Below are 27,878 nucleotides of genomic sequence, written 5' to 3' on the forward strand. Positions count from 1 at the left end.
GTTTTCCATTCAAATAAAACCACTTAAGAGATGCTATTTGATTCTCAGGTGTATACAAACAGACACACACATCTGAAAGCCAAATTCTTCGCTGTGAACCCATTATGTCTCCAGACGGAACCAAACAAGGGGAAAATTGCCTAGTGAAAAGGAAGCCCTGATCGGCACCATCTCTTTCACAATTACTGGATGACAAAAGCATGGCTGCGAATGAAATTATGCAGCAACTAAGCCACAAGCCTCTGTGCAAGCGCACACATGCGTACACATTTGGGGTAACACACAGTTGTACAAACAGCTGCTGCCAAAGATGAGCGTGTAAGAGGGACGAATGATGTTATTACACATAAGCAAATAAAAGCAGGACCATATGAGAATCAACATGGACAAACCACACTTATAATGTTGTTATGTGTGAATGAACGGGAGGGAGAATATCAGCAGATGGGAAGCAGCTGAGGTCTGACAGATATCGCTGTGGGCTATTTATCCTTTGAGTTTGTCTTTGTCATTCGCCTCTATTTTCTTGCTTTTTTGGTGAGCCACACGCTCCATTCTTGTGCACTCTTTTTTTTATCTTTCTTTTTTAGCCACTTCAAACTTTTCCTTCATTTCTGCTTCTCTCCAGCTCTCTGTATATTTCCTCAGCACAACATCTCGGGTGAACCTGAAACTTTCCCTCCAGGCTCATCATTAAGGCTCAGGATGAATACTGCTTCGGCAAGTCAGAATGGGACTGAATCCATGCTGGCAGTAACCTCTGTTTGATCTTTGGAAGATGAAAGAGTATAATTGGTTGTACAACTATAACCTTGTCTTTTATCCACTTGGTTAGTGTGTTGCTGTAAGAAATTTTAATTATGCAATGTCTGAAAGTCGGGCAAAACGTTTCTGACCCTGTAAGAGAACCTGTACTCATTTACAAAGGACATGGTTGAAACAAACCTTGGTAACATTTTATTTGAAGGGGGTTGAATAAGACTGACATGACACTGTCATAAACATGACATATCACATGTCATGAACATGAATAAGCCTTCATGAATATTTATGACTTGTCATAAAGTGTCATTCGGTAAATTATGACACTTTTAATACAAAGTTGACATGATTCAAAATGTCTGTTATGACAACTTGACATTAACCAGGAAATCATTACTGTTTAAACTTTACCTTTAATAACAAAGTTACCTAATTTTTAAAGTGCAATCAGTAATACTTTTATAACAAATTTATATCAGTAATGATTTCCTGGTTAATGTCAAGTTGTCATAACAAAGACATTTTGAATCATGTCAACTTTGTATTAAAAGTGTCATAATTTACCGAATGACGCTTTACGACAAGTCATAAATATTCATGAAGGCTTATTCATGTTCATGACAGGTGTTATGTCATGTTTATGACGGTGTCATGTCAGTCTTATTCAACCCCCGTCAAATAAAGTGTTACCCAAACCTTTGTTTGGTATCTACACTCTCTTTCTTTGCATACATCTAGTGTATACATGCAGTGCTCCATAAATGTATAAAAAAATCTGAAGTATTCTAACATTATTGTTTTTTATTTAAATGTGAAATTATCAGTATATTTGTGCATTATTCGACTCACCCAACACCCACTTCATGATCAACATCTCTGTCCATGAGAACTGTGTGGTTTTGACCCTGAAAACCTGTCGGGGGTGGTCTGTGATGGTCTCGTTGGGCAGGTTCTTCACGCCCTCGAAGCGGTCTGAAGCATTGACGACCAGCAGGCCGAGGAAGAGGGTGAAGGAGACGGCGTGAGCCACAAACTTCATGAAGGGACTGCGGAGAATCTGACCAAGCTGGAGGCAAAAATAACAGGATTTAGCTGGTTTGTAGATATTGTTGAAAAAAATATCTTCAAAACACAACAGGAATGTTTTAAAATTGTTGAGTTACCTAGGAGTCAACCTTAAAGCATTTTTTTCAACTATTAAGATTGAAGCCAAACACAAAATCTGTTTATCTTTCCTCAGGTAACTCAGCCTTTCTGAGGAGTTATACACATACTGGTCCTCAGAGATGAAAAGATGGAAAGCATCACTACAAACCCATCTTAGCAGGAAAACAGCAGCTGTTCTAATTCAATGATCCATTTTCCAAGCAACATAATGCCAGAGTAACTCACTGCCAAACAATCAACAGTTAACAGAAAAGCACCATATGGACAGGAGGAATGGCTGGAAGGTACTGAGCAAAAAGTGTTAAAAATTACCACAAGGGTTGCACCACAGTATGTCAGCGATTATAAACACACACATGCTCTCACTCGCAGCCACATATAGACCTCTGGGATCTCAACATTTGCCAGTCTCATAACCTGCTGTGTTCAATATTAACTACCTACGGGACACCTCTACCTGCTCTATGCAGAATAATACGTGAAAGTGAACGGATGCAACACACACTGCTACATCAAGCAGGTAAAGGTTGCCTGATCATTTTTAACCCTGTAAAACTTTATCTAAAGATCTGGCCTCCTTCATTTCACTTTGCTGATGCATTAAAGAGACTGGTCCAACTTCACCGTCAGCCTCATAAGACGGCCAAAACTGATCAGGCTTTTGTTCTCTTGATGCATGAGAACAGCAAAGCATGAGGGTCTATGAGTCGAGAAATCATAGACCCACAATGAAGCTTTAGTGCTCTCTGACTTATCAAGTGGCACTAAAACCTGCACTGACTGTAACAGAAATAAATTTTGGTATATGTACATGTGTGAGCACTGTGTGTAAATCTAATTTACTCTCAAGGACATAAAGGTTTTAGCCTTTAAGTCGTTTATGCACACTGCACAGAGCTCAGCACTTTATGACTTCCAGTATTTGTAAACTCGACAGGTATAAACCTTTATGTTTAGGTTTTAAGCATAAAGGTCTTAACCTTTAAGTTGTTTATGTACACTGTGCAAAGCTCAGCACTTTATAACTTTAAGAATTTGTAAAATCAACAGATATAAAGTACTTTCTAATTCGTGATGTGAACTGAGGAGTCATAAACCTATGTTAGCAAAATTTGTGCTGTTCTTGCGTCATTTTCAGATCAGGCCTTGAAGTGTTGCTTTATATGTTTTGTATATGTACATATGTTTCTTTTATATGGTGGGAAATGGTGGAAAAAAAGAGAAAAAAAGTATATTTTGCTGGAATAGTTAAAAAACATTTACAACATATTACAGTCAAATGCACTTGACTAAAACTTTTCATAACAATGAGAATAAAAAAAAAATTAAGTTAGCAATCCACATTATTTTCATTAGCTTGTGTTTTCCAACTGGTAATTTGAATATAAAACATAAAACAGACAGAAAATACAAAAAATGGGTGCTTGCCTTTGTTTTCATTTCAGCTCCTTCCTTCTGTTTCAGTAATTTCAGTAACACCGAGACTTCATAATGTATTTTACCTTTTCTGTCTGAAAATAATCAAGTTACCTGGAAGCACAGATCTGGAAGTAACACATGCTGTTGGAAATTTGATTTAGTTTTGATCCCAGAACATGGCGCCATCAGCTACCACCTACATTGTGCTTTGGAAGGTCCTGCTTTTGTCCCTGCACCAAATAAGAGGTGTACTTTTATAGAAAACTGTATTTTGATTCTCCAGACAAAACTGAAAAGGTAAGAACACTCACTTTGCAAACTTAAGCATTTGTGTTTTAAATCAATTGGATGACTGCTCACAAATGTTGAATTGTTTGCAAATGTCAGCATATCATTGATTTTGTTTGCTTTCATAATCACCATCAACAAAGAGCCTTTCTGTAATTACTGCTTGCAATTATGTTCCAAGATAAGGACAGCAAATCCGCCATAATTCCAGAAGAACTTATTTTTATTTACTCCATGTTCCTCACACACCCCCAGCCCGACTTAATTAGCCAAACAGAGACTTACAGAGCCAAGTTAATCCTTGACAAAACACCTAAGACTCATCTCTGGAGGCTTCAACCAGTTCACATAAGAGTCACTCGTTCTCTCTGTACTCGGCTGCTCTCTATGTGGAATTTCCTACTTCATTCAATAGAAATGTAGATAAAAGCAAAATTACATCTTAGATGTTGAATAATATTTTGCTGAATTTCCATAAAAATCAGTATTGATAGCTGTATTTGATAAGGCGTTACTAAAGTGTTACATAAAAACATCAAAGCTTCTCTGCAGCAGATTGAGGCCTTAGCTATCTCATTTTAAAATTCAACTACCATGCAGAACAGCACTGTACTGCACAAATCAGTTTTCCCATACGTAAACAGTATTTTTTTTTTGTCAATAATAACACCAGTAATCCCCACATACAAAGAAATCAAAAAGAATTGTCCATGAGCAAAAGACTATTAGGCAGATCTCCATGAAGACTTGGAATTAGCAGGTACAATTTTCATTAACAAGTAACTTACAGCACAAGACTCCACTGCTGAAGGGAAAAGAAGTTAAAAGTTTAAAGTTTGCTGTACAGCTTTTGAACAAGTTGAAATAACTGAACAACAGGCACTAAACATCATCCTAAAAATAAAAGACCAGCAGTGAATTTGATAGTCAGAACATGATGGTAGCAGATGAATGGATAAATGTGCTGAAACAATAAGAATCTGAAAATGAACAAAGGTACATTTTTCAGCAAGAAAACAATCGTAAAGTCAGCCAAGGAAATGATTTCAGAGAAAGAAAATAAAACTGAGGGAATGGCCGAACAAACCAACTCAAATTAAAAAATCTAAACCTGAGGATCAAAGTGCACACAAGAGGCCAGTCTAGATTTTTTTAGATTCTTGTTTTGCAGTAGTTATCCTTTTGCCCTTGAGAAGACAGTTTTGTCTTTACAACCTGATAAATCTAGCTACCAGAATGATATAATTAATACTAATAAACAGCAGCCTCTACATCCCTAAATCAACACTTCATTTTAGTGCACTGCTTCTTGTGCTCTTTCCAGTGTCACAAATTACAGACTGTCAGATCCAGCCTCATCGGTTGGCTGATTCATAATTAAAAGTAATCATGCGCACACACACACACACACACACACACACACACACAAATATTTTCGTGACACAGTGAGATCAAACGCAGACAGTCTGTCATGATTGAATCCCTGTCTCAGTGGTGAGGAATCTCGCTGCTGTATAGCACTCGCCATCCTCTCATTCAAACACTCGAGATCAGCTGCTCTCACTGCCTGCAAAATGACACACTCATCAGTAAAAGACCAGGCATGAACCAGTGGTCCACAACACTGTCTGTGAATCTTGCACACACACACACACGCACGCACGCACGCACGCACGCACGCACGCACGCACACATGCATTCCCCACTTGATGATGAGGTTGTAGAGGATTATCCAGCATGATGAGCAGATTTGCATAACTGCTTGCAGAGTTCCTGTGCATGGCCTTTGCAATATTGTCACTCCACAAATTATAATTTCCTTGATGGAAAATTAAGAACGTGTGATAAAATGCCTTTGGCACTGTAATGAAAAAGTGAGAAGTCAGTAGTTTTTAAACCTCAAGGCATACATCTTAATCTGTCAAAAGCTGGTTCAGACTTTGTAAGGAAACTCATGTTTTCACCTCAATTGCTCCACTCCAACAACCACAACCACGAGTTTCAATAATTAGTGTCCAGCTCGGAGAACAGGACTGTGTGCAGTCTCCGCCAAGGCTGCCCTTTGTCACCGATTCTGTTTATTACTTTCATGGACAGAATTTCGAGGCAGACGCAAGGTATTGAGGGGATCAGTTTTTGTGGTCTTGAGACGGAAAAGGGTAGAGTGCCTTCTCCGGGTCAGGGGGGTCGTCCTGCCCCAAGTGGAGGAGTTTAAGTATCTGGGGATCTTGTTCACGAATGAGGGAAAAATGGAGCAGATTGGCACAGCGTCTGCAGTGAAGCAGGTGCTGTACCGGTCTGTCGCGGTGAAGAGAGAGCCGAGTCAAAAATCGAAACTCTCAGTTTGCCGGTCGATCTACGTTCCATCCATGGTCAGGAGCTTTGGGTCATGACCGAAAAAACGAGGTCACGGATACAAGCGGCTGAAATGAATTTTCTCCATAGGGTGTCTGGGCTCTCCCTTAGAGATAGGGTGAGAAGCTCAAATATCCAGCAGGGACTCAGAGAAGAGCCGTTACTCCTTCACATCGAGAGTAGCCAATTGAGGTGACTTAGGCATCTGGTTAGGATGCCTCCTGGACACCTCCCTGGTGAGGTGTTCCGGGCACGCCCCACAGAGAGGAGGCCCCAGGAAAGACCCAGGACACGCTGGAGGGACTATGTCTCTCAGCTGGCCTGGGAAAGCCTTAGGATTCCCCCAGAGGAGGTGGAACAAGTGGCTGGAGAGAGGGAAGTCTGGGCCTCCCTACTTACTTTGCTGCCTCCATGACCTGACCCCAGGATAAGTGGAAAAAAATGGATGGATGGATGGATAAATATCAGTTTTCAAATTATGTTTTTGTTTATAATGAGAAAAATGCTATCCAAACCACCTGGGTCCTATATGAAAACGTGACTACTCCCCTTGTTAAGTTACAAATCAAATGTTATTTACAGATTTTTTTAAGCTCCATTCAATTTTACTAGCTTAATTACTGCCAGACTTGTAGAATCAAGAAATCATTTCAATAAAAGCTGTTTGGCAACATGAAGGAGGATAAAAGATTTTAAAAACCAAAATCCATCATGTCTTCTTCACAGCACTGTACATCTTGGATGAAGTTTTGTTTTAGCGTACAGCCTGGGAATCCATGAACCATATCAAAAGTTAAATGTGTACAAGAGAAAAACCTTCTCAAAAAATAAGATGATTGAATGAACCATTAGTCCATCACTATCTTTGAGCTTAGCTTCAACCAACCAGACCAGTAGAGGTGTGCCAGCTGTTAAATTACTTTAAAAAAACACACACGCACACACACACACACACACACACACACACACACACACACACACACACACACACACACACACACACACACACACACACACACGCATAGCTGTTTGAAGAATAAAATAAAAACAACTCTCCCACCAAGAAAGCCCTCCAGGAATATTACTCAAAACAAAAATATTCTCTAATTCCCATGTATACTGCTTTTCTTCTTCTGTTATTGGTTGCTGGTGACATCCAATACCTACAATTAGAGGTAAAATTAAGAATGCCCCATGATGATATACCACATAGTGACATCTAAAGCAGCAAAAACGTGAAGTAGTAATTTTCTGTCTGACTTTCTCCGTATCTCCCTCTGTTCAGAATAAAGGTGTTTTTTTCTTAATAACATAACTCCAGCTAATTAAGGCTTTCATGAATTGTGTTAGTTTCTGCAGAGCTTTTCTGTTAAAATCCCAGTAAAGCATTTCAATTAATTTGAGATATGAGCTTTGAATGAGCCACTGCAACACCTTGGGTCTTAACACTTTCACCTATTCTGTTTCAATTTGCTGTGTTTGAATCCACAGTCTGGTTGCATGATCCGGTTTCATCTAAACTCCAGCTGTCAAACAAACTCACATTTGACTCTGGAATACTTTGGTATACAAAGGAGTTCATGGTTGAATCAGTGACTGCAAGGTGCAGAGATCCTAAGTATGTTGATTTCTTAAATATAATACCGTGTACTACAGCGGTGGCTCTCTATTTCAGTCTCGCATATCTAACAGACATTGCTCCAAAAGTCTTTGAATTCAGAATTGACTTTCTCATTGCACTCCTTTCAAAAAGCCACAATTACTTGAACCTATTTTCAACATCTCCTGTCAAAAGCTTTGACATTTAACTTACTAACTATATCCAAAAGCAGCAGATTATTCAAGCAGAACAAGAATGCTAGATCTTTATAACATCATAATGCAAAATTGTTGGTACTGACAACGTCTACATGCCAATCTATTTCTGAGTTACACTCAGAACTAGACAAAAACAATACCAGTGCCAAGTAAAAGACGGCTGTGATAACCTTAATGTTAACCTTTGGATTAATTATTTAAGCCCACAACTCCATTTAGATGTTACTTTGCACATAGAAACAACCATATTTCAAAGACTGTGCTCCACACTTCTTTATGTTGCTGTTGCTGTCAGGTCCTACCTTGCTACATGGCATTATCCAGTAGGCAATAGCCAGGAAGGGGAGACCTACGGTTACCCCCAGGACTGTCCAGCACTTCACGCCGATGGACTGCTGCCTCAGGCCAGGTAGGTTCTCGTACCAAATAGTGAGCAGCTGCTGCTGGCAGTTGGGATGTGCAACGAACTGAAGAGAAAAAGCAAACAGAAAATTAAAAAAATCTGGAAATAGGAGGGACAAGGAAGTGGAAAAGCAAGATGAAAGAAAGGCAGTTAAAGAAGAAACAAATGTGTCTTATTAATGTATTATGTTTGCTTAATTGTGCCACTGTGCGTTTCCATTTCTTTGTCAATTTCATGTCGATACTAATACATTTTGCTACAAAGGACAATAAAGGATCACTCTATACTAAAATAAAGTTTATTTAAAAAAAATAATGAAAACAAGCATCTGGTTCATGCAAATGTCTTCAGCAACAGGCCTGTCCAATTTCTGTCTCTCTGGTAATTCTGCATACTGTTTTCTTTACTACAACAAAAGAAGAGATTACAATGGTTTGTGTCGTTTGACTATTTAGTAGCTAATTTAATCATCAGTTGATCAATAATTTCCTGAGTTAATTCATACCTCAGTAAAACAGGGGGATTGCAATGAGGCGTTGAGCTGCATCATTATTTTATTCAAAAACTCTATGAGTACTAAGAAACTACAATTTATAGTTTTAAAGTGAAATTGTTTAGCCTTGGGAAGGTTAGCTATATTTCAATGTGCCTAAACTGCAGCGTGGGCGACAGGTCTGAACTTCAGGAAGTTGATTTCTGGTCTATGCTCTTATGCTGCCGTTCAATATGTGCAACAGTTGGAGTAATGTTGTGTGACATCAGTCCAAAGAAAGCACTGAACAAAAAGCTGCAAAACGTAAATTTCTAACTGTGCCTATATGCACTTTGACCTTAAACAAAAAGTATAAGATAACCAAAATGATAGATGTAAGGAATGACCATGTTTTCTCTATTCATTGAGGTAAATTAAGTAGAAAATCTGTTCTAGTTGAATAAACATTCAGTCATAAAGATCTAGATCTATTACTCAGTTATATGTACTGTAAATGTATGAATGACTTTGAACTGCATTAATTTTGAATACAAGTCTTTGAGCAGCTTGTGAAATCAATTTTCAAAGGAAAGCATGAAAGAGGGCAGCAAGTAGCAATGACTGAGTGCACACATTAATTAATGACATTACTCAGGGAGAAAAATGAAAGGTAGCAAAGGTATTATGGAGACAAATAGAGTACATGCTTCTCTTTTAGCTGGAGGAAGGATGTGGGATGGAAAGGGATCAATGCTCAGTCAACGGCTAAACCTAACAATCAAATTCCATGTGGAAGTGTTATTATGCTCATGTTTAACGTCGCAGGGAGCTGATTTTCTGTTGGTTCAAACATGCTTTCTCTACATCTTTGTTGCCTAAACGTTTTCATCTCAGTCGTTTTCTCCTCCATCCCAGAAGGGTTGGATTCATCTGATCAAATCCGACAATAGCAACACACATGGATAAGGTGTATTTGTGCAGCAGTTCAGTTAAAAAACAACATAACACTAACCCATATACCCCTAATGCTGCCTGTGTCCAGAAATGCGAGCTCAACACAGTCATGCTCCACCTTGTTCCTACAGCACTGTGTCTCATCCCTGCAACTTCAGTAATTAGCAGCTTGCTAGTGGAGATGCTTTTGTTTACTGGTTAAAAACAAAAAGAGCATCAAACAGCTTCCTTGCTGCCCAACACACACACATAACAGAGATGCAGGAAAGCAATTTCTAACATAAACATACACGTGGGTAGCTATGGTTCAGAAAAAAAACATACAGCACTGATGCCAAATGGAAATATGTGCCAACGGGACTGTTGTGAAGTGAAACTGGGGAAAAGGGATTTGATTTGACATTTTAAAGCCACCTCTGCTCAGCGCGGATTAGTTCTCCCATAGGGGCCTGTCGCTTACATTAGGTTTTCTACAGCCATAACAAAAGTTTTCAAATTTGTTTTTTGTACAAACATTTCATCCTTACCCACATATAGTTATTAAATGATCCAGGCGCTAATGCTGAGTTCATTAAGTGTTAATGCAAGACCCAATTACCATGAAAGGTTTGAAGCTTTTTTACAGATACACCAAATGAAACATGAATCTGTAAATCAATTTATGTCTTTTAGCAATTTTTTTTGCTGAAATATGTATAAAATTTATGCATTTTTAAATCCAGCTGATGTTAACTACTCCTCATAAAAAACAAACAAAAAACCCCCCCAAAAAAACAATGTTACCCTTGATGAATCATTTCTGACGTTTATTCTCTAATTTCAATTTAGGAAAGAGGATAAACAATTGTTCTTTTTCACTATACACACTCATTATATGTTTGTATTATGCAACTTGGAAAAACAATCTGAATGGTCTTCATGATGTCCATCTCCATAGACAGCTTAACATCTATCATGTTCATAGTTGGATATGAATTTCTACTCAGAATATTATCATTGTTCTGGGTATAATTGTTATATATCTGATTATATATATCTGTAATTAATTTTCATGTTACAAACAGTTGACCACATAACAGGCAAATAGTTTTCCAAAATGTTTCAATATTCAGAAGTAGTTATATTAATCCTAAAACCATGACATGTATTCCATGTATCCCTCAAACTCAAACTTTGGTTTGTTGGTTTGGCTTTTCTAGGACGAAGTGGGTTGAAAGGAATATAAGTGATTGCTCAGCCAACATGTCTTAGGTAGCGGAAAAGCTTTGAACTATATATTTATATTTTAAACAAAATGCTACAGTTTTTTTTACTTTTATTTGTAGAGCTATTGAGTGTTACACAAAATATAGTCTGCAGAATGAGCTGGATTCTTATTTTGTTTATATATACGCATATATGAATTATGTTTATTGGTGAAATTTATTTTTCTTAAGCTTTTTTTGTATTCTGCATAGATGTTGTTAACTAATAAAATCTTGTTTTTGCAACGATTTTATGCTTGGTTGGCTTTTCCTCTCTGTGTAGCTTGTGATAGACAGCAAGCTTTATTTATCCTTTCATAACACATTCATTTTAAGCTCTTTGTATAACACTTTGTTGAACTGTAACATGTCCTCAACAAACCCTATTATGACTGGATTATGTCAGGTGGCTTTACTAAGCTTAGAAAGTATTCTTTATATTGGATTTCTGCCTGTAGCTTTTAAAGATCCATTACAATCTAAGGTATACTATTTTGCAGTGAAGGCAACTTGATCTCATAACTCTGCTGGTTAGCTTATTAACATGTAACTTTCAAATAAAATGGGATACAACCCAAAAGTGTGAGTGAAAATCCTTTAGAGTGGAAAAACATTTTTTTTTGTCTCTTTATCAACAGCAGGTCAAAAGTTTAAACTCACATAAGAGTATAGACACAGAAGACTTCAAGACTGCACATTGATCTAATTAAATATGAACAGTTTTGAGATTTTTTTAAATCAATCATTTAATATACAACATTATGTAATATCAAACATATGAATTAATCTTTTTTGAGTGCCATGTTATCAAAAATAGAGCTAAACTTCATTTGTTCTTTGTTTTAATCTTGTTTATATTTCACTCTATATATCTGGTTTAGCAATTTCCTGTTTCTAAAATTTTTTACTTTATTCGTACCTTCTTGACTTCATATTTGATGGCCAGCTTGACGCGACTGAGGCAGGGCCGGTTGTAGGGACTTGGTGGGCATTGGTCCACATCTCCATTCAAAATGGCCTCAACTTCTTCTGTGTCTCGACAAAGGTCCAGCACACCCACCACAAAGTCTTTGCATTGCATGGACAACTTACGGTAGTCATTCTGCAGAAGAGAGAGGCATTAGAAGCATTAATAATATCAGAATCACAAATAATGTCAAAAACAACTTTTATACAATGCAAGCAGTTAAACAGGTATTTAGTGTTTTTAGTAACCATCCACCACTTTCTTTTTTATTACACATGATAAAAAAAAAAAAACAATTATAAGGTACAATATATTCCATGAACTAAATATATCTTATGGATCTCATTTTTGAGAAACAGATTTTGAGTTCCACCGTCTAGCGTCAGTGTCTCTGTACGTGACTTTTGTCTTACATTGCATGTTGGACACAGAAACCTGCATCAACTGTTTCTGAATAGATAAAAGATAAACCGTCATGTTAATTTTTCAGTTCTGCTAACCCTCCTGCAGTCTTAGTGTGACGCTCAGGAGGAGTGCAGCAAATGTCACGGATGGACAGTGGGGAAACTGGAGTTCCCCACGGAAACTTAGACTATCAGTTTCCGAAACCACACACACAAAAAAAACCTTGTAAAAGCGCACACAGCGTCAGTGTGACTCCGCCGGACTGCGCACAAAGCAAAACACTTGTGGGACTGTGGGAGGGTTAAACATCTTCAGTCCTTTCATGTACATACTCTATGCTGAATCAGATTAGTTAGTTCAATTATTTTGTCATAAATTAAAATGTGCATTAATTACAACACTGTAAAAATTCTGTACATTTCGTATATGTCACATGGGATTTTAACTGATAATTTGACAGCTTAATTTCAGATGTAACAGAAATGTACCAGAATATGTTTATTATGAATTTGTCCTCACAACTTATGTGTGAACGATAGTTATTTTAACTATTAAATTAGTGAACTTTATCTTCAGTGACAAAAAGCAAGCTTTCTAAAATTAGCTTGCTCTGTCACAGTTGCTGACCAGGCACTTCTACAATTTGCAAAGGATGCCAACACAAACTCATACAATGTCACAAATAAAAAAAAAAATGTCACGATTGTGGGATTTTAGGTTATTTTGGGTTAAAAGTCACACTGGTACGTGATGAGTGATTATACACATCGTTGAATGTGTGTGAGACTGTGGGTTCTTATACCATGCTCTGTGTGTGTGGGGTGTGTGTGTGTGTTAATGTCACCTCAGACAAATTGCTGGTTTATTCTCTCAACTGACATTCACACTTCACACTGTTTTAAAGTTCCTGAACCTTTTGCCACTAATACTTGAAAAAGCTTCCCTGACTTTTGACATGATAAATGACAACCCCACTGTTTGCAATTATAAAATGACTCAGGTGTTAAATAATTTAAAGAGTTCATCTGCCAGTTCGTGACCTCTTCTTATGAATCATTTCAAGATTACCTTTGTCAGAAAAGGGGGGAAAAAAAAATCTCAGCCAACATCGCAATATGTAGCGCTACATTTCAGGAAACTAGGAAATGTTTTCTGATTAGGGTTGCTGGTCAGGTTAAAAATACCTTTTTAAATTACCAACCTCAATAAGCCTACATCTCCACAGTAAAAAAGTTTTTCCTTTTGTTGTCTGATGTAATACACTAATTGTAAATGTTCAGTCTTCATTAACTGTAAGCGATAAATCATTGACAGAAATTAAGGACTGAAAACATCATACAGTGTGTAATTAATCTATATAATGCGCTTCCCTTAGTACAGAAATAAATGAGCTTTCCAGTGATGTTCAAATTTATTGAATATGACTGTCTGTCTCTGTCTTTCTTTCCATTTGTTCATCCTTTCGTCTATTACCTCAAAAGGGTCAAAGACAGGAAAAAGAAAGTACAAAGGTCAGATTGAACGTTTGTTTGTTGTTGAACTTCCTGCAAAGCTTTACGAAAACAAAGGATTCATGAGATCTCAGTAAAAGTTAAGATATATACAAATTCTTTTGAAAAGTCAAAAAGTGTGTTAAATTTTATTTTGCAGACCAATTTTTTCCACAGCCAGGTTTTTAAAAATCTAAACTGTATGTTGCTCACCTACTGATCATGAACTTCATTTGCATTCCTTCAGTGTGTGACCCCTGTGATGATTGTGTTCTTCCAAGCATAACTTGTATCATTTGTGCTGAATATAAAATAGTGATGTTAGCTCCTGCAGCAGTGTGCAGTTTCCTTGGATTCATTAATAAAACTAGAGAGAAGTGTGTTAGATGACTCATCACTGTCTGTCAATTAAAGGAAAATAATTTGGACTATCTGTTAGAAACATCTGTTTGGACTCCGTTTCCAATTTAATCTCAACACAATACATCAGGGTGCTACATGTACCAATGTATTGATAAGCAACAGCATTTACACGGCAAGATGGGAAAAACAGATGATACGCGTATAAAAATCCAATACCAATGTCAGACGCATGTTGTTTTTTTTAGCAGGATATGAGATTACAAAAGATTCACGAGATTAAAATTGAATGATGTGGCGTGAAACAGATGAAATGGTGAGGAACCGAGGAGGGATAAACAAGACAAAACTGGATATGAACAACAACAATCAAATTTTACTGAGAGTTAAACTCATTCAACAATTAGCTTTGTGTTTCATCCTGGTTCTTTTAACATTTAAATCAGCTAAATTAATTAAAACAGAACATCAGACCTGTGTAAGTGAAATAACTCCTTCCCCCACTGCACTTTCTTAAAAAGGGTGGGTGCCTTTGTCCGGAGGCTGACATGCAAAATTGATAGTCTGTCTTGAAAAGTAAGATGTTTGATGATAAATGTCAAGTCACTGTGGCAGGTTCTGGTGCCGGTAGCTGTACTCACATCTTCATTTAATGTGTAACTTAAGAACAAAAGAAATTCAGCATTTTTTGACGTCAGATATTTTGCCAGAGGAAATACAGCTGGTACTTTCTCTCGCAGTTGTGTTCTTTTTAGAAACACACACACTACTGAGATTTTTTACACACACTTATTCTATATTATCCCAATGTTTAGGATATTAACTCAGAGCTTCCAGTCATCAGAAAAGACTGATGTGAGGTCTACAGAGGCTTGTTATGTCTGGACAGGTGGATGAAGCTCAGACATGTTGAAACCTGCAAAGCACACAATACAATGGATCAAGTCTATAAAAATATCTGAGTTTTAGACTTTTTTTAAGACAGACCTCAGAGGATAAATAGGTGCCAACTTTCATTTAAAATTAAGTTCTTTTATTTATTTTTTTTAACAGATTCAACCGATAACCATTCCCACATTAATTAAAACAGATCTACTGCTAATTATCACATGCTTGTTTCAAGTCAACATGTCTGCTTGGAAATAGGCCTGTGGATGTTTTCTGCATTTATGAACTAGAGAAAAGCTCTAACTACTCAAACTTAAGCAAAGTTTCTAACACCCAAGAAATAAACAAAAGGGAATGAATATTGTTGGGTTGTGATGATGTAAATTTGGAGGCTACTCAAATCAAAAAAGGCTGCTGTTCACAAGCTGTCCTTCAAATCTCAGATATGACAGCTGTGGTGGTTGTGTGTATGCCGTGATTATGATTATGCATCTGTGTGGCTCTGAGATGACACGGGAGCTGATGGCATAGCTTGATTGCAACACCCAAAGAGATTTGGAGCACCTGGTACCAGATCTTTTTTAGATGTGCAATTACCAGCTTCCAACATGGAAAGAGTATATCTTTTTCTGGTCTCTCCTCATTTTAGGGACTTATTTTATTTATTTGGATAATTTCCGATCAAGTTTTTAATATAAAATCTAAACATTAGCGTAAAGTTAACAGCCAAAATGTATATTTATTTTCTTAGTTTTTTTCAGAGAACAAGTTCAGTTTGAAGCTGAATGATGTAGCAGTTGTTGCCATGCAACAAGACGCCCTGGGTTTGAATCCCGGCCTCAAATCTTCTAATATGGAGTTTGAATGCTTTCCTCGTATATGTGTGGATTCTCACTGAGTACTCTGGCTTCCTCCCACAGTCCAAAAACATGACTGTTATTTCAGTGTTTGTTTAATCTGTCTATTGCCCAAAGACTGCTGGAGACAGCCACAAGCCCCACAGTGACCCTGTAAGGAAAAGCAACAACAGACAATGGAAGGATGTTCAGTTTACTATAAGTCGCTTTTGTTGTATTTCCTATTTCTGCCTAAAAGTCTCAGCCAATTTGATGACCGAGAGGAATACTAAATTCTTGGAAGAGAAAAAACTTTAGTCTCTAAACCTCAACAAAGCATTGTGCAGCAGATGCAACGTATTTTAAAATACCAGCCAATAAAAAAACACACACACACAAACACAAAAAACAACATGTACAATCAGAAAATGATTATAAATGTCATTTTGTGATTTACATCAGAAAATGACAGATTTTTGACAGATGAAAATAAGAACAGATTCTTAGAGATACTTTGTAACACGTGAAAAAATTAAATACTGCTTTGTGTAGGATATTAGGAGGCCAAAGAAATGTGTCACTTCCTCCTGCTGCAATTCTAAGCCTAAATGTACAAAATCATTCATAACACTGGTTGATTTGAGTTATGATAATAACTTTTATTTAACCAAGAAGATACTTTTTTAAAGAAAATATGCACATCTCTCAAAATATCTAAAAGCGGTATTGTATATTTTTTGTGTTTATCGATGTTTAAATGAAAATTACATGGGCCAAGTTTAAGTATGCCCTTCTCAATAAAGATTTTATTGGAATTGCAGCAATGAAATACTTCTTATAATAGCTGATCATGTTTTCTCATGTTTCTACTGGCATGTTCGGTGATTTAAATTTTTGCAGTGTGTTCCATGTCTTTCAGGTTGGGAGGCCTCCTTTTCATTATCCTAATCTTTAGCTCCCATCTCAGACTCTGTTGGATTCAAATCATCACTTTGGCTCGGAGTGGGACACTCAAAAATGTTAGTATTACTTCCAGGAAAGAAACATGATCATCAGACTTAAATATTACCTTCAAATTTAAATCTGTGAGAAGACTGAATATGTTTATATTTGTCACAAAGTCAGAGAGAAGCTTTGCCCTGTAACCTCTTTTGATTCCAGAAACCTAATAATTAAATTGAGTGTTTCAACTTTTACAGTAGGCTTGGGTGCAAAAAATTTATATTTTTATAGACTTATATAATCTGGTTTACAGGGGGACTTAGGATGACAGAAACATTTCTCTGTGTCAGTAGTCCCATTAAAAGATGCACATTTAGTTTAATCTGTTTCTCATTAGGCTATTTATAAATGTTTATTTGTCACGTGTAATTTGCCCGTGTAAAGTTGATTGACTAATGCTATTAGCAAACCGAGTAGACATTATTTGATGCTTTAAAGCAATGAGGAGATAATGTGAAGGGAGACAGGGAGATAAATAAAGAGAGAAGACATGGGGATGGTAATGAGATGGTAATGAGACAGATAAGTCCTAACACAACCCTGGTCCCTCAGGTGAGCCTCTCTCATTAATTTGTTGGGAGATGGGAAACGGAATGACAAGCGGGAAGGCAGCATATCAAACACAAATGTGGTCAGAAAGTGGTGAGAACTGACAGGTAGGCACAGACATAAATTAATAGACTTCAGAAAAAAAAAGAAATAGGTGAACTAAACTTCACATAAGTAGAGATTAAAAAATTGGACTGTTGAAATCCAATCTGATTGAATGAGGATAACACATATTTGTGCATTGATTTCCGCTAAGATATGGGTGCAACACAAAGAGTGCTTTTAATTACGCGAGTCTTAACATTGTATGTAATTTAGATGATTGCTATTTATGTTTTCCAAAACCTATTTGTGGACTGAGCCCAATCAATCAAGTCCGCCTTTTTGCAACTTATCAGTGCCTTGAAATTGTGACTGTTATATGAGCTTGGAAAGTAATACATTTATTGACAAGAATTATGTCTGTAATAACACTGGAATGCACTGGCATCAGGAAAGTAATGGTAAACCTTATAGAAAGGAATCTTATATAAGCAATGATTTCACTAAACATGCACAAAATAGCAGTTTGACTGATGTAAATTTCTGTTTTTGCCTTTCTCAAAGTCATCGTAGTAGAAAAATGATCAAAACAATTGCAATCATCATAATAGTCATATGTAATTATCTAGAAAGTATCTTTTTTAGAAAGTATATGCCTAGCTTTTATCCAGGAATATATTTCATTTGCCAGGTGGCTTTTATGTCAATGCTTGCTTATCTGGGTCAGGTAAAAAAATATGTGTCAAAGTATCAGGCTCAGGATGGATTCGGGCAGCTCTGTAACTCAAGCTCTGGCTTAAAATGGGCCCAGCTGCTTTATAGCTTACATGTTCTGCCCCCAGCTCAAACCGATGAGCTTTCTCCTGGAGAGATGAAAGCAGAAAAGGGTTATAAAATTTATTTCGTTTTCTTTAAAATTCTCTATATTTTTGAGTTGCTATTGAAACATTCAAGTCTTAAAAAGTTGAGCAGTTTGGCTCTAACACACAAGCAATGACCGTAAAAATATAACACACACATCGAGACAACTTTGAATGCTTAAAATTTTAGAAAGAGTTAAGGTACAATTTACAAGTTTTGTTTCACCTGAGAAAAGATACTGAATTGGAAATAAGTAGTTCTAAAAATAAAGAAGGGCCTTAAAAATCCATTAAAGATGAGAGACTGATGATTGCAGAAGGTTGAATAACAGACTGAGTGTAGAAATCTTTGCTTCAGCACTATATAGCTCCTCAATTAAAACTGTAATTTATGTATGCAAAGCTATAAAAATACAGAGAAACATGCCCCTCTGATTTCTAGTTCTTTCCCTATTTTATTTGTGCAATTATGAAATTCAAGTGTTTTATTGAGTGTTTGTCAGTGTGAGTATTACAAAATTTATAAAAGCAATGAAAGAATAGAATAGGATAATCTTTATTATACCCAGAGGTGCAGTGAAATTGAGAGCTCCCACCGAGCCACCCTGCACCGCCAAAAGAAGAAGTCATTAAAAAAAGAAAAAAAATGACATAAAACAAGAAGATAAAGGAATGAAGGAATGTGACATGAAAGCTGGTTTATGCACATAACCTACAATAAGCAAAGCGCTCTGAATATCCATTTAAAATTAAAATCTATTTAGAAAGGCTCCCAAATCTCTTAAGCTGGCCATGCATTTGCATTCAGCTAATTTTTACAGCAAAATGAGATCCAGCACATTCTCCTACATGAGATCCACACCTCCGATAAGGGAGTATGTGTCAGTCATGCTCCCCAGAAAGTCTGTAAGAAAAAGTAGCAAGATTGATCAATTTCTACAAGGATGAGGTACAAATGTCATTCTGCATGTTTGAAACAAGCCAGATAAGGGACACAGCACACAGGTTGAAGAAGATGCTCTAATCAGATGAGAACAGAATTAAACTTTATAGAGGCTTGCCAGTGGGACAATAACCCTAATCATGCAGCCACAGTGGGATGGTTAAAATCAAAGCATATTCATGTGTTAGAATGACCTAGACTTAAATCTGATTGTTAATCTGTGGAAGTACTTGAAAAGTGATGTTCACAAATGCCCTGCATATACTCTGACCAAGCTTAAGAGATATTGGAAAGAAAAAATGGAAGAAAAAAAAAATCAGTTGCTATTTTTGCAGAATCAGAATACACTTGAAAAAAGACAAAGCTAAGCAAGGCTAACTTACAAGTAACTTTTCAGCAAGATATAGGAGCTTGATTTAAGCGAATAATGAAGTACCAATTCTACTGGCAAATTATTTCACTTAAAACATGGAAAATGTCTTGTAAGTGAAACAATCTGCCTGTGGATCTTATACTTTTATCCATATTAAATTATTGACTTAAATCAAACTCTGACACATGCTGAAAAGTTACTTCTAAGTTACTTTTGTCTTATTACAAATGTACTAAGATATTTGCGCTAAAATCTAAACAAAAATACTTGGTAGGTGCATCGGAGTGCTGAACACAGCAACAACAAAATGAAAAATAATTTCCTTTTCACATCATAACTATCTGCTCCTCTCTGATTACATAAAATTCTTTTCAAATAATCCCACGTTGTGGTTGTAACCTGAAAAAATGTGCAAAAGATCAAAGTACTGTATGTTCTAAAGAGAAGCTTCATATGTTTGCCACGCAGTTAAAATAAGGAAGGATATAAACACATGGGCTCCTCACCTTAAACTCTGTTTCAATGTTGGCGAGCCTCGCCAGTTCGTTGCTGAGCTCCAGGGCTGTGAGTACCGGGTCCTCGCTGCTGAGCGACAGGTAGGCTGCACTGGCCAGGCCCTTGTACGCATTCATCCTTGAGCGTGAGTGACTGAAGGAGTCCTTCTTCTGCTTCTCCACACATTCTGAGCATTTACAAAAGTAGTCGTGAGGCCTTTCGATGCGGGCCCCCTTCGTCAAAAGGATGTGAACAATCTCATACTCCTGGCAATGAGCTGCCAGAATGATGGGTGTGATGTCATGGGAAAAACGTGTTCCATCCTCGTCGTATGCATAGAAGTCATCATCTCGCATCTCTTGCTCCAGAGGGCTCAAAGCCAGACGGAGACCTCCACCGAAAGCAGGATGGCCAAGAATGGCCTCGACTATTCGGACGTAGCCTTTAGAGATGGCCAGGAGCAGGCCATCGCCGATCCGAGCCAGGCCATCTTTTTTCAGCAGCTGCTCCGTCACTTCCAGGTGTTCATTGCCCACTGCCAGCTGTAGAGCGTTCTGGCCCATGTAGTCCACACAGTTAAAGTTCAGTGTTTTGGACTCTTCTAGCATTTTGCGCACCACAGGAATGTTGCCATACTCTGCAGCATCCAGAAAACGTTCCTCCTCTGCAGTGAGAGCAGAGCCGCGCTCATTAAACATGTAGGCAGGACCCCGCACAGCCTGGCGACGCCCCTTTTCCCTCAGCGTAGTGTGCCGGCGATGCATGGCTTCCACTCTGGGAGAAGGAAAAAGACAGAAAACAGAAGTCAGTAAAAGCAATACTTAGTGTAATGATGGAGGAGAAATTGTGTTTAACACATCAGACAATTTTGTGATTTAGCTGTTAGAGTCAGAAAAGTATAACCAGTTACACTGAGCTGTGATACATCAACACAAAACTGAGTAATTTCTTTCTTTGTGTTGATTATGACGATGGCCGTGTTTAACACAGATTTCTATCCTGATCTCAGAGAAAAGACCAATCTTGACTAAAGCAACAAACTGCTACCAAATCTAAAAAGGTCAAAGCCCCCTGCTGCTCAGAGCTTTGACTGGCATGACAAGAACAAACTTTGTTGCTCAATATCTTTTGGTATGACAAAATACCTCTGTGGTCCAGTGATATTTCAAACGCGCTACTCGCTGATCTGGAATTTAACTATCATGAAAGAGTGAAAAAAACAAAAAAAAACTCCTTTCCTACAACATCTTGCTTTGTCAGTCACCAACAGAAGAAATCAAAACAATTAGAGACAGTAAAAGCAAAAAACCCTGCAGAACTTATGGACATGAGTGATTATAAAGCTACACTTTTAAAGTTTATTGTTTCCCACAAAAGCTTGTGACATAATTCCATTATTATTGACATTAATATTTACACAACTTCCTAAAGGTCCAGTTTCAAAACAAGCGTTGCTGCTAAATTACAAGCTTGTAATTTCAGTTAGTTGTAATTCCCTTTTGACTCCCTTTGTGTGCATGTGTGTGTGTGCGTGTGTGTGAGAGCAGAAAGCAGGACACTGAAGAAGAAGGCGAAAATGGAAACCCGTTCATGCTAGATGTATTCACCTGGGGGTTTCTATGGATGTGGAGCTGAGAAAATGAAGACGGCTCCCTATGCCAAATCCCATGCACATGGTCTAGAGAGGGTGTGTGTGTGTGTGTGTGTGTGTGTGTGGGTGTGCTCGAATGTGTGTGATTAAACCATATAAAGGTCAACAATGTTTTAATTTTTCATTTACACCATCAACATCTCAGGATGCCAATCACTGTAAGAAGGAAATCTTTCTTCATTCCTCGTACATTTAAGGTGTCAGACTATCCATGCATAATGTCAACATAGCATACATTACCTGCAACATGTAATGTAAATTATTAGCCCTACGGCAATCAGCATTCGTGTACGGCTATTGAGTTAGACTCTGTAGTTGATGTTAGCAGCTTCACGCCATCACCAAAACCTCCTGCATTTCAAAGCATTAAGAAGATTCCTGATTAACAGAACAGTCTGCCTTCCAGGCCATTTGGATGAACTTATAGTCAAGTAATAAATTGCCTTTTCCCATCTCTTTTAATCTCTTTCTCCATCCATCTTTGATTGTTTGTGATTTGGTCTAGAAATAGAATGATTTTTGCATCATAGCAGAGCTGAATTACAGCGATGTGGACAAGAAGAAGCTCATACAATTGACAGATAATATCTGTGTGCCTTTGGGGACAAAAGAAACCAAATTGCTGTAGGAGAGAAAGATTGCTTACATTACTTACGTATGATATGGTATGATTACATGCACACTTTGCACAAGGATGGATCTAAAATTGACTCATTTTTATCATTCTGGAAAAAAAAGTGGACAGATTATCTGGCACAGAAACAGGAGCCCCAAGTGATTTTTATAATAAAGCACATAATACCATGCATTATCAAATTATTCTAAAATTTATTTTATGCTTAACTGTTGACAAGATGCATACAATTCATGAACCGTTGTATGATTATTCTTGTACACCAGTTTAAAACAAGTGAGTTTATGTGAAAGAGGATCATCGAACTAAACAAACCAGAGAGCCAGTGGTGTGTAGAAGTTGATCTAGACTACTAGCTTTAAGCAACTTTTAAAGTTTTATTTAATTTTGTACAAAATGTACAAATATAAGTGTAACATGAAAACAAGATGCTGCTATCATTTGGCTTTCAGTCTGATAATTTATCCGGGGGGGATTTGGCTAATTTGGATATATTATTCAACAGCTACTGCACTCTATAGAGACCTTTGCAGTCTCAATATTGTACATACTGCTATTGTATGCGATAACAATGCACAATATATTGTTCAGCCTTGCATATATTGCAAAACTTTGACAAAAGGAATACTGAACACTTAGAAACCACAATATTAGACAATTACTTACTTAGCTGAGGGAATTTTCATATCATTAATCAAATTAGTTCATAGTTTGAGTAATGAAAATGGATTTACCAATCAGGTTCATTTAAAGTTCTTATATTTGCCTGATTGGGCATAAAGCAAATTTTAATAACACTCACATAATCAAATTTCCTTCAGGTAGGATTTGGTGATCATGCGAAATGTGTGTTTCTGACAGTTTGTCCGAAATCACAGACAGATTGTATGGAAATGCAGAGGAAATTTGATATATATTGAAAATAAATGTAACACTTGACAAACTGAAGAAAAACTCCAAGCTATTGAGTCCTGCACTGAGAACATCCATCCTTTTCATTACACTCTTCTGCTGAAAATAAATGATCACTCTTAAATCGACAGAACAATGTTCTGAGGATGATTCTCTCTCTAAAAACCAACATTTATGCAAAAGTATGAGAGCATAATTTAAAATCAGCATTTGGTCTTCACTACTCCTTTAAATTAGGCGCCTAAAACTTTAGATGAAGAACCAATGACATGCGAGTCCATGTCAATGTTTAATCTGAAACACAAAAGCAGTGAGCAACTAAGCCCACTTGACCTGTCACCACAAGTAATAAAATGGACATAAAATATTACTGTATAATATGTCATAAAATAGTTATTTAGTTCAAAATGTAGCAGAGGCCTTCAGCAGATTGCTAGACTAAACACACTGCCAAGAGGGACAGACATTAGCAATAATCTTAAAAAAAAAAAGTAGAATTAAAGAGAAGCAATCTGTTGAGGTTAAAGGAATCATATTGTCTTTATAAAGGAAAAATATAGAGGAAATATAGAGGAAAAATCTCTATTGACTATCTTTGGCCTTAATATTCTTATTCATGCATCACTTCCACTACACCTTTATTCACCCATTTAATTATATCTACCGAACAAAACTCTACAATCTGATCTTAATTGCTCAGAATGTGCTTCTTTTCAAAGCTGATCTCTCTAAGGTGTGAGCGCTGGGTCATTTATTATCAGTGCATGCAAACACTTATACCAGATCATTTACAGTTTAACAAGACATGAAAAAGAGAAGAAGATGAATTTGGTTTCAAGTCAAATACAAGGAGACCAGTTACAAAGTGTGAAAATTAATTTTTCAACTCAGATGAGCATAGCGATTAAGCACAGCTATCAATTTGTCTAATTTAAATACACGCCTAAATATAGACTTTCTAAGCCATTTTTCATTATAATATTGTAATGATGACAAAAAACATGCCAGTCCACCCTCTGTTACTTGCATTTTGGACAACACTCACATTCTTTTGACAGTCATTAGTAAAAGTCAACGTGCTTCTTTCCCCATGACAGACCTTTAAAGCTGAACCCTGGAGTATCAAAGAGGCAGACCAGGGAGGATCAAAGAGCCAATATAGAGGCCTGCCATTGCCAACTTCTGATAGTCATGGATATAAGCTGCTAAATTTTCATTACGTGCCATTGTGCATGTTCCTAGATCTCTGAGGAGCACTTCCACACTGGAGCAGTGGCTGTAAGCTGACAATGTTGAGCCTTATCTCAGAGAGAATGGGTTGCAAAAGTAGAAACTCTTGGTTTGATTGATTGCAAGACAGTCATATTATACATATATATATAAAAATAAAAAAAATTCCCTTCTCACCCCCCGCGGGTGGTCTCTTTCATCCTCTGAGCTCGGGTCCTCTACCAGAGGCCTGGGAGCTTGAGGGTTCTGCGCAGTATCTTGGCTGTGCCTAGAACTGCACATTTCTGGACTGAGATGTCTGATGTTGTTCCTGGGATCCGTTTGAGCCACTGGTGACTGCCAGTTTGACTGCCAGTTTTATATATATATATATATATATATATATATATATATATATATATATATATATATATATATATATATATATGACTGCATTGCATTGTAGTCTCTTCAGGTATAACACAGGCAAAACACAGTTAATACACTGAGTCTGAAAGAGTAAAGAGACGCAAAAAAATACAGTATTTATCTCAAGCTATTACTAGTCAACCAGGTTGATGCTTCTACAGAAAAAAGCCCCTACTTTCTTGATGTGAGACGCATTAAAATGTAGAAATTAGTTTAAAGCATTTCTTCTCACATGCTTGATGCAACTGTGTCAGCGGAGATCCTAAGCTCACCAAACCTGACCTGTACCTGTTGACATGAGGGATTTAACGTCGGTGATTAAATTCCCACAATGCAGAGTTTGCCTTCAAATTGCAATTGTCCAATATCCGCAAAAGTTCCTAAATGCACAGACTTTACGCAAGGCCTCGAAAATACATTAAAACTGAGAAATAAAACTGTCAGGACTCACGATTGCCGGCTGTCTGAGCTGAACTCGGTCTCTATGTGCTCAGCAGAGAAGTGGTTCCCGTACTCCGAGAGCTCCGGAGCCCTGTACAGTCTCTGTCCACGGTGCTGAAGGCGCTCAGTGCTCTCCGCGCCGCGTCCCCTCCATATGGGAAGCGGGTCATCGTGCTGTTCATGTCCGACATCTATCTGCACATCCGGCCGCGAGCGAGAGGTACACCCGGAGTCCACGGCACGCTGGCGGAACTTTGGCGGGGTGAAATGCGTGGAGCCCCCGAGTTCCCGGGTCCCTGGAGACGGGTGCAGACACTCTGAGGAGGCGAGAAAAGGCGGGTCCGATTCCCCAAGCAGTGGAGAGGCCGAGGAGAAGAAGTCCAAGGGTCGCGAAGTGGAAGGAGATCCTCGGGGAAGACTGACAGAGAGAGGCGGCGAGGGAGACTCCGACAGATGTGCTCTCCCGCCGCCGTCGCTTTCCTCCCCCCCGTCAGACATCGGGAGAGTTCGGCGGCACCATTTACTCTAAAGTATTTTTGCAAAGTGGCACATATTTCCTGTGTTTTTCAAAGTTTCCATTGAACAAGTTGCCGCTGAGACGCGCGGCAGTGAGGGGCAAAAACCTCCACCTTCACTCAGAGGTCCGCGCGCACTAATTAGAGAGAGAGAGCGCGCGCGCAGGAAGCCCGACCTTTTACAAAATGGAAGATGAGGAACAAGTGAAACACAAACAAATATTACCAAACAAGTGGAGACAGCCAACATAGACAACTATAATTAAACTACAGAGTAAAATAGAACTTACCGACATTTGTTATCTATAATGAAGCACAGCTAACTGATCAACTATGACAGAATGAGACCAGACACAAGAAATAAATATAATAGTCTAACACCGATATTTTCTTTGGACGATGTGCCTCATTAAAAAAAAAAAAAAAAAAAACCTTCAAACTAGATTTTTATATAAGTTTCAACTCAATCTAGATTGGACATGAAATGCGGATGTTTCTGCTTTTCTTGTTCTATAATGTTATTTTAAAAAACTTTTCAAAATAATCTTCTATGCACAGAGCCGCCCAAAAGTCCATTGGGGCGATGGGCAGAAATACCTTTGGGAGCTGAACTGCGTACAGGACCATTATCCATTAGCTACAACAGTATAAGTTTACTGTCTGGATGCTGTGGATTTAAAGAAAGAGGATGCATAAAATTTTATGTTGAGATCTTTCACTCTTCTGGCAAAATATTTCCTATTGCCAAATTATTGTGCCACTTGTGATGTCAGCAACTCAAATGCACATAAAATAGATTTAGCAGGGCATTTTCTTTTCTTCAGTCCACATATAAAAAATGCTTTTGTATAATTCTGACAGTCCCTACCTCATTATGCATCTCTCTTTCTATAGTCCATATACTTTTTAGAGGTGAAAAAAATATATATCCTAAAATGTATCTTTAAATGTTAGGAGTAAAAATTGTGCTCTATTTAGCAGGACTGCAGCCCCACTTGTTTTGGTGGATGCAACAAGACTAAGATATCACACTCTCAATCTGACAACTGTTTAACTCACCAGCTCCAGTCAAAACACTGAAGTCAGCCATTTTTTAATCCCTTTATATATGACCCGAGTATTGCACTTAACACAGCAGTACTTTTTAAAGGTGTGGACAAAAACTAAACACCATTTAAAGTTGTTTCTGTTAGAATTAAACAAGAAGATAATCCCTAGCTTGAATATCATCCATTTTATGTGTGTGTCTGTGCATATTAGTGTGCGTGTTTGGTCCTCTAATTAGAGGCACAGACCCATTAGTCATGATGGAGACTTCCTGCACCCACACACAGACAATAACCAGTCCTGACCCAGCTCTTTGATCCGCTCCACCGGACGCAGCCACTCGCAACACCTGTTTTCATTTGTGATTACGTGGGAAGGAAATCATTCACAAAACTCCCTGAAGTCTGAGCACTGTTCTGCAGAAGAAAGCTTCCTTCATGTATTAAAATAAATGTTGCACTTACTGAGTAATTTGGCTTACAAGCCAAATATGTATTCTTCTGTGAGAAGAAAAATAAACTGTTTAGACGTAAAATTTATTCTCTGATCACTGTTTTTCCACAGTCCATAGTTTTCAAGGCTCATATGGGAGGTCTGAAACTGCTCAACCAAACGGCAACTTAACTTCTTAATTCTTTATGTTGTAAAGAAAACGATCAGATTTTACAGCATAAAAATACCAAGCAATCAGTAAAATGAGATAAAAAAAAATATTTACATGCGTGATCTAGGATTTCTTTTGCTGATGCTGAACACAAGTATGTTTCTAGTGGATACTGCACATGTGTGCAGTTTTGAATTAGGGATAGGCTCAAAATTTAAAGCATTTGCGTTTTACATAATTGCTCAAAAGTCAAAAACTCAGTTTGCCACTCAGTCACTTACATTAAAACAAACTGTTTTGCAAAAACTGAAAATAAAATGCCAAGATCTAAAGCAACAGTCCAC

At 37.6% G+C, this 27,878-nt stretch overlaps 1 protein-coding gene across 1 annotated transcript in view; it reads right to left on the bottom strand.

The window, feature by feature from the left end:
- The window catches only part of trpc7b (transient receptor potential cation channel, subfamily C, member 7b), a 59,189-nt gene extending 33,022 nt beyond the window's left edge, over nt 1–26,167 (bottom strand). Inside the window, exons 1-5 of the mRNA XM_015037029.1 lie at nt 25,379–26,167; nt 20,104–20,866; nt 11,802–11,984; nt 8,112–8,276; nt 1,612–1,828 (exon numbers count right to left, since the gene is read on the bottom strand). Coding sequence (XP_014892515.1) covers nt 1,612–1,828; nt 8,112–8,276; nt 11,802–11,984; nt 20,104–20,866; nt 25,379–25,866 — 1,816 coding nt within the window. The 5' untranslated portion in view covers nt 25,867–26,167. The remainder of the gene's footprint in view (nt 1–1,611; nt 1,829–8,111; nt 8,277–11,801; nt 11,985–20,103; nt 20,867–25,378) is intronic.
- Between the last annotated feature and the right edge of the window lie 1,711 nt (nt 26,168–27,878).

The sequence above is a fragment of the Poecilia latipinna genome, unplaced genomic scaffold (assembly GCF_001443285.1).
Source record: "Poecilia latipinna isolate Pla-1442-1.1 unplaced genomic scaffold, P_latipinna-1.0 Scaffold388, whole genome shotgun sequence".
NCBI classification, from domain to species: Eukaryota; Metazoa; Chordata; class Actinopteri; order Cyprinodontiformes; family Poeciliidae; genus Poecilia; species Poecilia latipinna.